This window comes from Larus michahellis, chromosome 3 (assembly GCF_964199755.1).
Source record: "Larus michahellis chromosome 3, bLarMic1.1, whole genome shotgun sequence".
In the NCBI taxonomy this organism is placed as follows: Eukaryota; Metazoa; Chordata; class Aves; order Charadriiformes; family Laridae; genus Larus; species Larus michahellis.
The window spans coordinates 130,487,908-130,499,573 of NC_133898.1; the positions used below are offsets into that span (position 1 = coordinate 130,487,908).

Consider the following 11,666-nt stretch of genomic DNA (forward strand, 5'->3'; position numbering starts at 1 on the left):
GCTAAATCCCCTCTTGTCTTTTGTGTCCCAGCAGGTACAACAGGTTCAGGTCTTTGCCGACGTACAGTGTACAGTGAATTTGGTAGGAGATCCCTACCTCAATCCGCCGGCTCCTTTGGGCACCCCGAAAAACGCCGCCGGGCCACCGCCGCCGCCGGGCCAGCAGAAGAGCCTTCTTCAGCAGCTACTGACTGAATAACCGCTTTTCGAGGAATGTGAAATTTAAATAAGAAGACGTACAGAGATATATAAATATATATATTATATATTTTTCTGAGATTTTTGATATCTCAACCCGCAGCCATTCTTCAGCTCGTAGTGTTTGGAGCAAAGAGGGGGTTTTTTTGTTTTCCTTGGGGGGGGGGAGGGTTGGGTTTTTCCCCCCTTTTTTCCCTTTTCTCCTCACTTTTTTTCCCCCTTTTCCCCCCTTTTTTTCCCCTTCCCCCCCCTTTTTTCCCCTCCTCTTTTTCCCCTTCCCCCCCCTTTTTTCCCCTCCTCTTTTTCCCCCCCTTTTTTTCCCCCTTCGTTTTTTTTCCCTCCTTTTTTTTTTTTCCTTTTTTTTTTTTTTTTTTTTTTAAAAAATAAGCGTTGGATGTCGGCAAAGCGCTGAGGCGGGACAGTTGGTTTCTCAAGCCAAACTTACAGATGATTCTTATTTTTGTAATCATTTTGCTGGCTTCTTAACCTGGAGGAAGGTTTCTCGGGGAGGTGGGGAGGGGGAGAAGGCAGCTGGAGGACTGCGGCGGCGGCAGGAGGAGGAGGAGGAGGAGGAAGAGCAATCTCAGTTTCAGCTGGATCTGTCACTGATCACGTCTCGGCGCGGGGCATGGAAGGGGATCGGCGCTGGACTTCTGTGGGAAAAAGCCGTTTTTTTTATTCACGCTTAAACAAAACCCCTTCTCTCCCCTCCGCCCCAGCCCGCTTGTGCGTACAATCAGCTTTTTCTAGCAATTGTGAGTTTGTTGGTTTTAAAGAAAAAAAAAAAAAAGAAAAAACAAAAAAACAAACCAGAGTATTTTGACCCACCATTTTTTCCATGTTTTATGCTGGTTTCAGGCCTCCGAGCGAAACGGGGAGGGGGACTACAATGTGTATATTACAAAAGGAGGAGGAAAAAAAAGACAAAAAGACAAAAAAAAAAAAAAAAAAAAGACAAGAACAGTTTGGGGAAAAAACTGCAATAATTTTTAGGGGGAAGGATGGGGGGAGGGGTCTGTCAATTATTGTAGATAAAATTTTCTGATTAAATATTAAATAAAATTAAGCAGTCGGTTCTTTCTGCTTTGATTGTGTTTAACAGCTGAGGTAGCTTAAACTATTTAAAATAATAATAATAAAATAATAATAATAATTGACTTCTCTGTTGGGAGATAGCTTATTTTTTTTTTCCCCTCAAGCCTGTCACTGTAAATAGCTCTGAGCTCTGTATAAATTTGTTTTCTTCTCTTTTAGTTGGGGGTCGCTTTTAATATTCACTGCTGACTTTTATGGGGGGGTGGGTGGCAGCTGTGGGGGATTTTTATTTTTTTTCCCTCTCTAAAAAAAATCGCGCTGGTGTGTGGAAAAACGTGTAGCTTTGTTGATTGACATTTGCAAGAGTTAAAGATGACACAAACAAACAAAAAAACCAACCAAAAAAAAAAAAAAAAGAAAAAAAAGAACCGGAATTGCCAGCTAATGTTTCGTTGTTTCTGTGCCGACGGGGGTGGAGGTGTGGGGCAGCCGGGGGTCACTCCGTCCTGGCACCGGGAACCCCCCTGTCGCTGCGGTTCCTCACGCTGGGGAGCTGGAAATCAGCCGGTGCGCGGAGCTCGGTGGCAAAAACGGCGGTTTAAATCCCAAAGCGCTGGAGAGAAAATATATACAGAATGCACGTGTGGTTATTAGTCACCAAATTTAGTGCCAGAGCACGGTGCGGATCGGGGGCAGCGGCAAATGCTGCTCGGGGTGGAAAGCGGCGAGAGAAACGGCTTGAAAGCTGCTCAGTGCTCACCTTCAGCTCTGGAAAAGGGGAAATTTAGGGGGGGCAGGGGGTGACAGTGGCATTAACAGCACAACCAGGACGGGTAGAGGTGGGGCACACGCACTTCTAGCTGACAACGCACTTTCTTTTTTAACTAAGTGCCTCATTTCAAACATTTTTACTGCAGAACGAGGGCTGCAGCAAGTGCCGGCTTGCCGGCCGATGCTGCCGTCTGCTGTTCGCCGCTGGGTTTTGTCAGGCGGTTCAGCGCAAATACAATCATGGACAAACCGGCTGCGCTGGTGCGGGAGGAAAAAGCAATCCGGTGTGGTTCCGCAGCCACGGAGCGAGGGTGGAGGTGGGAGAGGCGCTGGGAACGTGGTCACACCGGCAGCGGAACCAGTGACAAATCTGCAGCCAGGGCCGGCTTGTGGAGCTGGAGCATGGGGAAAGCGGCCGTTGGGATGGACGGACAGACAGGGACACTCAAAGGGCCGCCCGAGGGAAAGGTCACCCCTAACAAGCACCGGAGACAATTTAAAGTGTGGCAGAATCTAAAAGTTCGCCTGCGCTGGCGGGGGAAAGACCTCCCCGCGCGCTGACGGCATGCAGACAGCAGGTTAACAGACCACACGGGCGCATTCTGCACAGAGTAACATTTAATCCTCCCCAACAAAGAGCCGTTTTACACTGTGTAACTGCTATCGCCACGCAAGGAGAAGACTACCTGCTGCTGGGAGTTAGCACAGCGCTCCCGAGACACAGCAGCCCTCCTCCTGCCGCCTGCCTCGGGGAGAGCTCGCCTCTGGCCCAGGAGGAGCTGCCTGTGCCCAGTCACTTCAGCAATTTAAATTTCTTCAGGTGCTGGTGCACTTGGTCCTTGGGGTAGGGCCTGAGCGCCAGGCAGGTGGCCACGTTCTCGGGCTGCTCAGTCCACACTTGGTGGTCGATGCTGTGCTGCTTCAGGGTCTCCGCCAGCGACGTCAGGGCGGCTTCGTCCGGAGCCTGGGGAGAGACAAAGCGCGCTGTGAGGGCCGGGGGGCGAGGCGGTGCTGGGGGGGAGAGGCAAAGCAAGGCGGCTCCTGCTGAGGACAGTGGCCAGAACAGGGAGGTGGCCAGCTGCCAGCAAGCAGATATTAGGATGAGCAATCCCTGTACTTTGTATCATACCTAAAAGGCGTTTTGTTACTTGAAGGCCCTGGCTGCAAGCACTGGATGGAGGAACTGAGTTTTTTCAGGTAACACAGGTTGCAAACGTTCAAAGACGCATTTTTTTTTTTTTTCCCCTGGACGGCTTGCCTGGCTCAGCATGCTAAGGCAAACGGCTCTGCCCCACCCCGCGTCGACACAGGGGCTTCCCCGATCACCCCCTCACGAAGCTGGGGGCGATCACCAGGGCTGCCGCGGCCCTGGATGGTTACAGGCAGTAACGGCGCCTCTGGGCCCGGAAGCCTCGCACCCTCTCTGACCAGCGGCCCTCGGGGGCAGCTTAGGCCGTAGCTCACTCCCCGGGAACGTGAGGGCAGGCGGGGCCGGGGGAAGGCGAGTTACGGCCGGGCCTCCGCTCCCCGCCAGGCCCGGGGTGCCCCCACCGCCCCCCCGCAGTCCCCCACCGCCCCCTCAGGGCTCTGACCAAAATGGCCGCCGCCCGCCCTCCCGCTCCCCGCCGCGCTCCCGGCGTGCCCCGCGGTTCCCGGCGTGCCCCGCGCACCTCCAGCACGACGGTGCGCATGGCGCCGCCCTGCTCCAGGTAGGCGCTAGTGTCCGGGTGCTGGCGGTGCGCATGAACGGCGGCCAGGGCGGCGTGGCAAGCCTGAGCCACCGCCGCGCCCAGCGGCCACGACCGGGCCAGGTCCCCCCGCAGCACCACGTACTGCACCAGCCCCGCCGCTGCCGATCCGGGCGCCGCCATGCTGCCGTACGGCGCCGCACAGCCTGCCGGGAGGCGCATGCCGGCAGCGGGGTGAGGGGGGTGGGGTGGGGAGTGAGGGAGGCAGCGCCGCCGCCATTTTGTTGTACGGAAAATAGGGGGAAATGGCGTCCAGGGAGGTGACGTCCTTCCGGCGGTGCTGAGGCGCGCAGTTTGAGCGCCGGTTGCCATGGTGAGTGCGGGGCCGTTGGGGAACCGGGCCTAGGGGGGGAACCGGGCCTGGGGGGGTTCGGGCCCCTCGTCCCAGTCCCCCACGGCGGGGTACCCTCAGTCCCCCTGCAGCGGAGGGCCTGGCTGCCCAGCTCCCTCCTCATCCCCGTCCCCTTCGGCGGTGCCCGGCCCGGCCCTGTGGGGAGAGGCCTGGCACCCGCCGGAGCCTCCCTGCCACCCCCTGGGGCTGTGGCGGCTCTTCGGGCTCGGCCGATTGGCGGAGGCCAGTGAATCCTGTCTGTGCCTGGGCTCCTGGGGGGTTTCCTTGTGGGGCTGGTGTGAAACGGTGGGTTGTAGGCAATGGTGGGTTAGAATCACAGAATCATATCATGGTCTGGGTGGGAAGGGACCTTAAAGCCCAGCCAGTGGCACCCCCTGCCCTGGGCAGGGACACCTCCCACCAGCCCAGGTTGCTCCAAGCCCTGTCCAACCTGGCCTTGAACCCCTCCAGGGATGGGGCAGCCACAGCTTCTCTGGGCAACCTGGGCCAGGGGCTCACCCCCCTCACACCAAAGAATTTCTTCCCAATAGCTCATCTCAATCTCCGCCTTTTCAGTTTAAAACCCTTTCCCCTCGTCCCATGGCTCCCCTCCCTGCTCCAGAGTCCCTCCCCAGCTTTCCTGGAGCCCCTTGAGGGACTGGCAGGGGCTGGAAGGTCTCCGCGGAGCCTTCTCTTCTCCAGGCTGAACCCCCCCAGCTCTCTCAGCCTGTCCTCCCAGCAGAGGGGCTCCAGCCCTCCCAGCATCTCCGGGGCCTCCTCTGGCCCCGCTCCAACAGCTCCGTGTCTCTCCTGTGCCGAGGCCCCAGCGCTGGAGGCAGCACTGCAGGGGGGTCTCCCCCGGGCGGAGCAGAGGGGCAGAATCCCCCCCTCGCCCTGCTGCCCACGCTGCTGGGGATGCAGCCCAGGCTGCGGGAGGGGTTCTGGGCTGCCGGCGCACAGTGCCGGCTCCTGTGGAGCTTCTCACCCACCAACACCCCCAGGTCCTTCTCCTCAGGGCTGCTCTCCATCTCACTGATCCTGGTGCAGGACTTTGTGCTTGGCCTTGTTGAACAACATGAGGTTCATTAATGTGTCATTTCACCCATCGGATTGTCCCTGCGTGGGGCTAGCCTGTGTGTTAGACCTGCCCTCAGCACTTCTTGGATTCCCGTTGCAGCTGCAGGAGGAGGAGGAAGGTTCCCTGAGGAAGAGCTCTCTCTGCCCCAACGTTGCCACTTCCCAAGGGACGGAGCCTGGCCAGGGAGGGCTGGCGCCTGCCTTCCCACTTCCAGGAGAGTGGCGAGGGAAGATGGACGAAGAGAAAGTGTATTCACCAAACGGTGAGCTGTCTGGGCTGCAGCGTGTGGGATATCCAAGTGCAAAGTGTGTCCTTCTGCAGGAGCAAACCTTAAAATGCTTGGGGCCAGACATGGCCCCCTGGCTTACTGAGTTGTGCCTTGAGTCACTCTCAGTCAATTTAGGCTTCAGCAAAATCACTTCACTGCCCTTTGTACTGGGTTAGAAGTAAAACTGGGAATTGCAGATCTCTTGGGATCGGGACTGGTGTGTTTGCTAGCTCATTCTGCTTTTCAGGAGCTTAGCTAGCTGGCGTGGGGCAGTGTTTAGGGTCTGCTGGCACTTGGCTTCACTATTTAAAATTCCCAAAAGCCTGTTTGCCGGATGTTTGCCTGTCCTCTGCCCCTTGGAAAAGCTGTTGTCAGTGGTTCCTTTACGTATCCGCACTGGACCTGCTTTGTCGTGGGTACTGCATTGCAGACCACTAATAATCACAGCCTGGATTTTTGAGCATGTCGTGCTTTTCCTCACAGGGGTGTTTGCTCACCTGGAATTGCTCGAGGCGCGGGCTTATGAGGCAGCCGTGAAGCAAGAGGAAATGGAGCAGCAAGAAGAGAAGCTGGCCAGGCTGAAAGCGAGAGTGCAGGAACTGAGGCTCCAGAGGGATAAGCTGCGGGCTAAAGTGGACCTGCAGCAAAAGGAGGTGAGAAAGGGCTTGCAGCAGAGATCTGGCAGTGCGCTTTGGTGTGCTCCTGCTCGCAGAGGGTGGATTTATTGAGTTTATTCAGATGGAGTAAATTATTATTTTTTTATTTCCCCTTTTTAAGTGACATAGAGTCCTGCTGTGCCCTGTTTTCAGTGCCATGTAGTCCAGAACTGCTGGATCTACTTGCTTGGAGGTCGCGCGGACATTTCTGAACTCTTCTCTTAAGTTTTTCTCCCCTTTTCTTCTTCCTTTCTCCCCACTTCTGCTTGAAATGCCGTCTCCCTCATCTCAGAACCAAGTTGTTATTTCTCTGTAGCCTGACTGCGTTCCCTGTAGGTGAGATGTTTGTGTCCGCGCCTTCTGACCTCTTTTCTCTTCTGGCTGTCGTAGCAACTTGGGAAAGAAGGAGCTGTGTCGAATCCAGCCCAGCCCAGTGCTCGAGCTGTTTTAGAGTGGAAGATAAAGAGCCTTAAGGCCATGCTGCAGATCTTCTACCTCACAGGTAATGTCTCGAGATTCGGGTGCGTTCTGCCAATGGCTGCGTTTCTGGGGTGCTAAATTTTGGAAAATGAGCCTGATGTGAAGTGTAACTTCCCTGTTAACGTTGCTGCTGTTGTGCTTGGAGCCTTTAGAGTAACCTTGCCTTTCACAGGAGGCCTCTGGGATGTTCCAGGAATTATTATTTACTGAACTGTATCATTTAAATTAAGGTCTAGATTCTGGAAAACATGTAACTACACTATGCATGAAATCTTTGTGAATTAGGCCGTTAAATATCCAGTGATCTGGGCCTTACAAGCAAGCTTGCGGGGTCAGCACCCTCTTTTCATCTGTTCCTCAGCTTTTTAAAAAAAAGTCTTGTTTCCAAGGAGAGTGCCCTTTGCTCTGTGTTCTGGACAGTGCGAGGATGTGAGTTTTGCTCGGTGCGAGTGGGCTGAGCCCACCCGTGAGCTCTCCTGCCCCTTTCCTTGGGGCAGTGAGTCGCTGCCTTCCTCCAGCCAGGGCACCCTCTTCTCCCTGTCGCGCTGGAGCCAGGGCTGTGTTTGAAATTGGCACCATAACTCAGTTATTGGGAATTTCAGCTACTTGGTCATTAGAGGTCCCGTATTAAAAAGCTGCTGTGTTTTATGTCCCTAAACTCCTGCAAGTCTTTAATCCTCCTGGGGAGCTCCCTGAGCTTAGTAAGGGGAGCCAGCCCCTCTTGCGGTCTGTGTTGCCTCGCAAAGCTGCTCTGTGGTGATGAGTTAAGTAGCGCTGAGTAAACCCTCTCTCTCTCCGCCCCCAAGGGATCAGTGGGAAGCTGAGCAAGCGGGGAGTGTGTTTCTGCATCAGCACGGCTTACGAGGGCACCTACTTGGATTCCTACCACCTGGACCTGCTCACCAAGCCAGAAGTGCAGATTTACCGTCACTCTGTCCCCATCTTCATTCCCCTGCAGCAGATCGCCAAGAAGTACTTGCAGACGGACATCAGGCGCTTCTTGTCTGTCCTGTCCGACCACCTGAACGCTTACGTGGGGAGGAGATACCAGGCAGACCAGTTACAGGTACCACTGGCCACAGCCGTGCTGGTCACCCGTCCTTTTCCCTTTGATGTAACAAGTGTTACGAGTTTCTAAGGTGCTGGAGAAAATCTAGGCAGTTTTCTTTATGTGGAGGACTCACAGTTCTGGCTTTTAGAACTTCACGAATTATCGTGTGACTCTAAACACAGTTGCCTGTTTCATCGATTGTCACGTACTTGAATGTCGTGCTCGTTTAAAGCTTACTGCCAAACGCAAAGCTGTCCTCCCCTCCAGAGGTGCCTAAGCTGAAATAGCTGCGATCTTGTAAAAAGCTGCCGGAGGACGTGGCGTAAGGGTGTGCATCAGCTTTTATTTATTTAAGTCTTTCCCAGACAAGGCTTGTTCGATGTACAGCCACCTCAGAGCATATAGGCATGCCGGGCTGGTAGGGAGGGTGGGCGCGCTGCACCGGACGAGCTCCCAGTCCTACACGGATGGCTCCCTTCCTAGCTTTTGTATCTCCGTCCCTCCAGGAACACTTTTCGGGCCAGATAAAAGGAGCTTTGCAGAGGAACTCCTTGTGTAACTTGCTGGTCTTTAACTACAACGTGTCAAGTGAAAGCAAGACCTTTCCCTTCAACGTGAGGCTGGTTTACGGAGATCCCTGTTGCAGCCTCCCCACTAAAGTTGTGATTTCCTGCACACGTAAGTGGACAATGCGGGGGTCTGGCTGGGGGTGTGGGCTGGGAAGACCATGTTGTGGTCTGCAGGTGGGCATGGCTTCTTTCTAGGTGACTTTGGGGACAGAAGGGAGCAAGCAGTCGTATTTCTGAGGGAGAAAAGGTTATAGAAGGGGTTGTGTGCAATTGGTGCTGGGTCTTGAAGCGGGTGTAACTCATCCCCTAGCACAAAAGCACCGACCTCTTGCAATACTGGCAAGACGGGGTGGCTGGAGGGAGGGAAATACGATGGGGCTGAGAAAGGGAAGGTGTGAGCGCGAGCTTGGGTCACTTCAGACAGAGGGGCTGCGCGTTCCAAGTTTGCAGTTCCTTGGAGTGTAGACTCCGGGACGGTCCCAGCAGGATCAGGATGCTGTTTTCACAAGCCTGTGCACTCCGCGCATGTGGGAGAGCCTGGCCAGCCGGTGCGGCCAGAAACTCGGACGCTGTCAGCCTCAATCACAGCTATAGTTTGTTCCCGTCAACTTACGGCCTTGGACTCGTTTCCCATCCTTGAAAACCTGGCACCCAGCCCCGTGATCTTTCCATAGCGCGGGGGGGAGTTGTAAGCAAATAAGACACAATCTTCTTGGCATCAGGAATCTCTCTCTCTCTCTCAATGCAATTAGAGAAATGATTAATCGAGGCCCGGTGCTGGGGTGTCTCGCATTGTGCAGCCAGGCCCTAGTTGCCCCTGCTGCAGCATGAGCGGTGCCGGCACGTCCTGCAGTGCAACGGCAGAGAGAGACAGGGGTGAGGTTTTATGACCCTTTAGAAAGGGTTGGGGATACTGTAAAATACTCATAACAAAGATCTAAATACTCCTAACAACGATCCCTGCCTGAAAAACTTTCCCTGGCACCACCTGCTCCCCCTGCTCTGTACCGGTACCGCTCCCTCCTCCTGGTACGGCAAAGGCTGGCCCCGGTGCTGTGTCTTGTGCCCTAACGCCGTGACACAGCGCAGTCCTGGGTCTGCGCTGTTTTCTGACTACCACAAAGGTCAAAGTGGGCTGAGGAATCGGTTGCCCGTCTCCCTGTGTTTCCAGCCGTGCCGTGTCCCGCTCAGGGCAGGCTGGGCTGGGCTGCGGAGCGGGTGGAGCGATGTGCAGCTAGATGGAGCTGTGAACAGAGCAGCTGGGACTGAGGATCTCTTCGCTCTGCCATCAGTCCCGGTCTCAGGCCTGCTCTGCGAGCTCCTTGGCTTGCAGTTAGGCTGGAGGAGGAGTCGTGTACTGGTCTGGAGCACAAGTCTGGTGAGGAGCGGCTGAGGGAGCTGGGGGTGTTCAGCCTGGAGAAGAGGGGGCTGAGGGGAGACCTTCTCACTCTCTACAGCTCCCTGAAAGGAGGGGGTAGCCAGGGGGGGTCGGGCTCTTCTCCCAAGGAACAGGCCATGGCACAAGAGGAAACGGCCTCAAGTTGCGCCAGGGGAGGTTTAGGATGGATATTGGGAACAATTTCCTCCTGGAAAGGGTTGTGAAGCATTGGAAGAGGCTGCCCAGGGCAGTGGTGGAGTCGCCATCCCTGGAGGGATTGAAAAGCCGGGCAGACGTGGTGCTGAGGGCCATGGGGTAGTGGTGCGTTTGTCAGAGCTGGGTTAATGGTTGGACTCGATGATCTCAAAGGTCTCTTCCAACCATAACAATTCTGTGATTCTATGTATCAACAGTCCCCCCTCTCCTTTCCTTGTGCTAGCCATCCTTTTAGAGGTGAAGCTCTGCCTTTCCTCACAATTTTCACCGTCTTCTGAGCTCAGAGGGCAACTAGGTGGCTGAGGCTCCCGCAGTCCTGTCCTCACCCTCCAGCACTGGGTGTCGCTTAAGGCTCGGCACTCTCTGCAGCCATTGAATCCCATGGGAGCGCTGCAGGGGGCGAAGGGTTAGGAAGGAGAGAGAAGGGTTATGAGAAGAAAAACTGTATGGCGAGGGAGAGTGGAAAAACTCCTCGGGGACAAGGGAAGAATGAGAAGCAAATAGTTTTATGCTGGCGATACGTTCCTTTCCCCATTGATCCGTCCCCTTCTGTCTGCCAGCGGATGCTCCCGCATCCCTAGCGGAGACGGCGGCAGCTCACTCAGACCTGTTTCGCCACGTGGCCTTGCACAAAGCCTTCCGCTCCGTCAGCAGCGCTGGCCCACTTTGAATCTCAAGAACGATGATTCCTCGAGGCTTTTGGATGTCTTGTCGCAGGTAATCTTCCCTCAGCGCTGTGCTGCTTGCTTGCGCGGGCGCCGATCTCTGCGGTTGGTGCCACAGAACTCCAGAGCTGCAGGAAACGTCTCACAATTGGAATCGGAAACTATATTAAACCTTCAGGATCCCGGTGCTTCGGGGGCAATGCCCTATGGATCAGCACCCTGCTTGTATCCAGTGCACCTCAAAAAGAGGGGAGCAAGCGGGAATAATCTGTGCCCTGCTTACTGCAGCCAGGAAAGGACTTCAGGCTAGAAGCTGGAAGGGGCTGAGGGACACAGGTGAGGTTTAGTTACTGCCAGCAGCAACCCGTGCCCTCGTGTGGGCTGCATTAACCCCCCCCAAAGCACAAACACTGACCTTTCCCGAAAATTTCACACCAGCAGTGGCTTTACACGTGCTTCCCTTCAGGCATGGGGCAGTTTCGCTGGTGTCCCATCGTCGTGCTTCAAGTCTGCATTCAGATCTTTGAAACCTTACTGTTTTGTCACAGTATTTTTTAAACTTGTTAATAAAAGTTCTGCGTTACTGAAATCGTGGTGTTTAAAAAAAAACAACAAAAAACTGTTGATTTCCTTTAGCCTTATAATGTGGTTTAGCAGAAGAGAATGGGGTTTCAATGACAACGTATATAACGTGGTTTAAATGAGAGTATTTTCTTCTGTCTCATTTTTATGCCCGTCCCACGTGCGGTAAGGCACGGGGAAAGCACTTTATAATTCATTTTAATTGTTTCTCTAATCATTAGAGCTCCTTGTCCAGGTTGAAGTGGACAGCCTGTTTGAATGTAGCCTTCGGCTTTTGAGTGCCGTAGCTCCAGATTCTTGCCCCTGATGGTGGGAGCTCCTCGGGGAGGAAGGCTCGAGTGAGAGTGAAGCTGCTTGAGAAGAGCTGGCAGCTCGTGGGGTGCCGGCGGGGTGAGCGTTCACCCGCTTGCTGCTGTCTGGAGAGGTCTGGGCTTTCGAATGTCTGCTCCTGATGCATCATCAAAAGGCGTTGTCGTTGTTCCACATCACTTCTGGTTCTGGGGTTGTGTTTTCTTCTGCGAAAAATGTTTGGGAAGGAGAAAAAGTGCTGCTGGGTGCCTCGGGCAGCCAGGAGTTTGCAGAGGACAGACTTAGGTGTTGGTCCCTGCCCTCTCCCTGCGGACCTTCCTGTTGAGGTCCC

At 54.7% G+C, this 11,666-nt stretch overlaps 3 protein-coding genes across 17 annotated transcripts in view; 2 read left to right on the forward strand and 1 right to left on the reverse strand.

The window, feature by feature from the left end:
- NCOA1 (nuclear receptor coactivator 1) overlaps positions 1–279 on the forward strand; it is a 185,750-nt gene extending 185,471 nt beyond the window's left edge. For 8 of the 11 annotated variants that reach the window (XM_074582241.1, XM_074582245.1, XM_074582242.1 and 5 more), the window contains one exon: positions 32–279. In XM_074582241.1, the coding sequence (XP_074438342.1) occupies positions 32–199 (168 nt within the window). In that variant the 3' untranslated portion in view covers positions 200–279. The remainder of the gene's footprint in view (positions 1–31) is intronic. The other 3 variants (XM_074582239.1, XM_074582248.1, XM_074582249.1) reach the window with 3 other exon arrangements.
- PTRHD1 (peptidyl-tRNA hydrolase domain containing 1) lies at positions 56–3,929 on the reverse strand. 4 transcript variants are annotated; one of them, XR_012586381.1, is made up of 5 exons: positions 3,675–3,929; positions 2,691–2,968; positions 1,663–1,846; positions 644–851; positions 56–202 (listed from the first exon to the last, which is right to left on the reverse strand). XR_012586381.1 is itself a non-coding variant. In XM_074582257.1 (2 exons), the coding sequence occupies exons 1-2, from the start codon at positions 3,912–3,914 to the stop codon at positions 2,798–2,800; spliced, it is 411 nt and encodes a 136-aa protein (XP_074438358.1). In that variant the 5' UTR covers positions 3,915–3,929; the 3' UTR covers positions 2,605–2,797. The 4 variants fall into 4 exon arrangements, 1 of the variants encoding a protein (XP_074438358.1); XR_012586380.1 differs by lacking the exon at positions 56–202 and having other exon boundaries at positions 555–851; XM_074582257.1 differs by lacking the exons at positions 56–202; positions 644–851; positions 1,663–1,846 and having other exon boundaries at positions 2,605–2,968.
- Positions 3,670–11,044, forward strand: CENPO (centromere protein O). Of its 2 annotated transcripts, none has more exons than XM_074582256.1 (7): positions 3,670–3,713; positions 5,261–5,423; positions 5,913–6,082; positions 6,476–6,587; positions 7,372–7,631; positions 8,123–8,294; positions 10,340–11,044. In XM_074582256.1, the coding sequence occupies exons 2-7, from the start codon at positions 5,393–5,395 to the stop codon at positions 10,447–10,449; spliced, it is 855 nt and encodes a 284-aa protein (XP_074438357.1). In that variant the 5' UTR covers positions 3,670–3,713; positions 5,261–5,392; the 3' UTR covers positions 10,450–11,044. The 2 variants fall into 2 exon arrangements, with proteins under 2 accessions (XP_074438357.1, XP_074438356.1); XM_074582255.1 differs by lacking the exon at positions 3,670–3,713 and adding an exon at positions 3,740–4,065.
- The last annotated feature ends 622 nt before the right edge of the window (positions 11,045–11,666 follow it).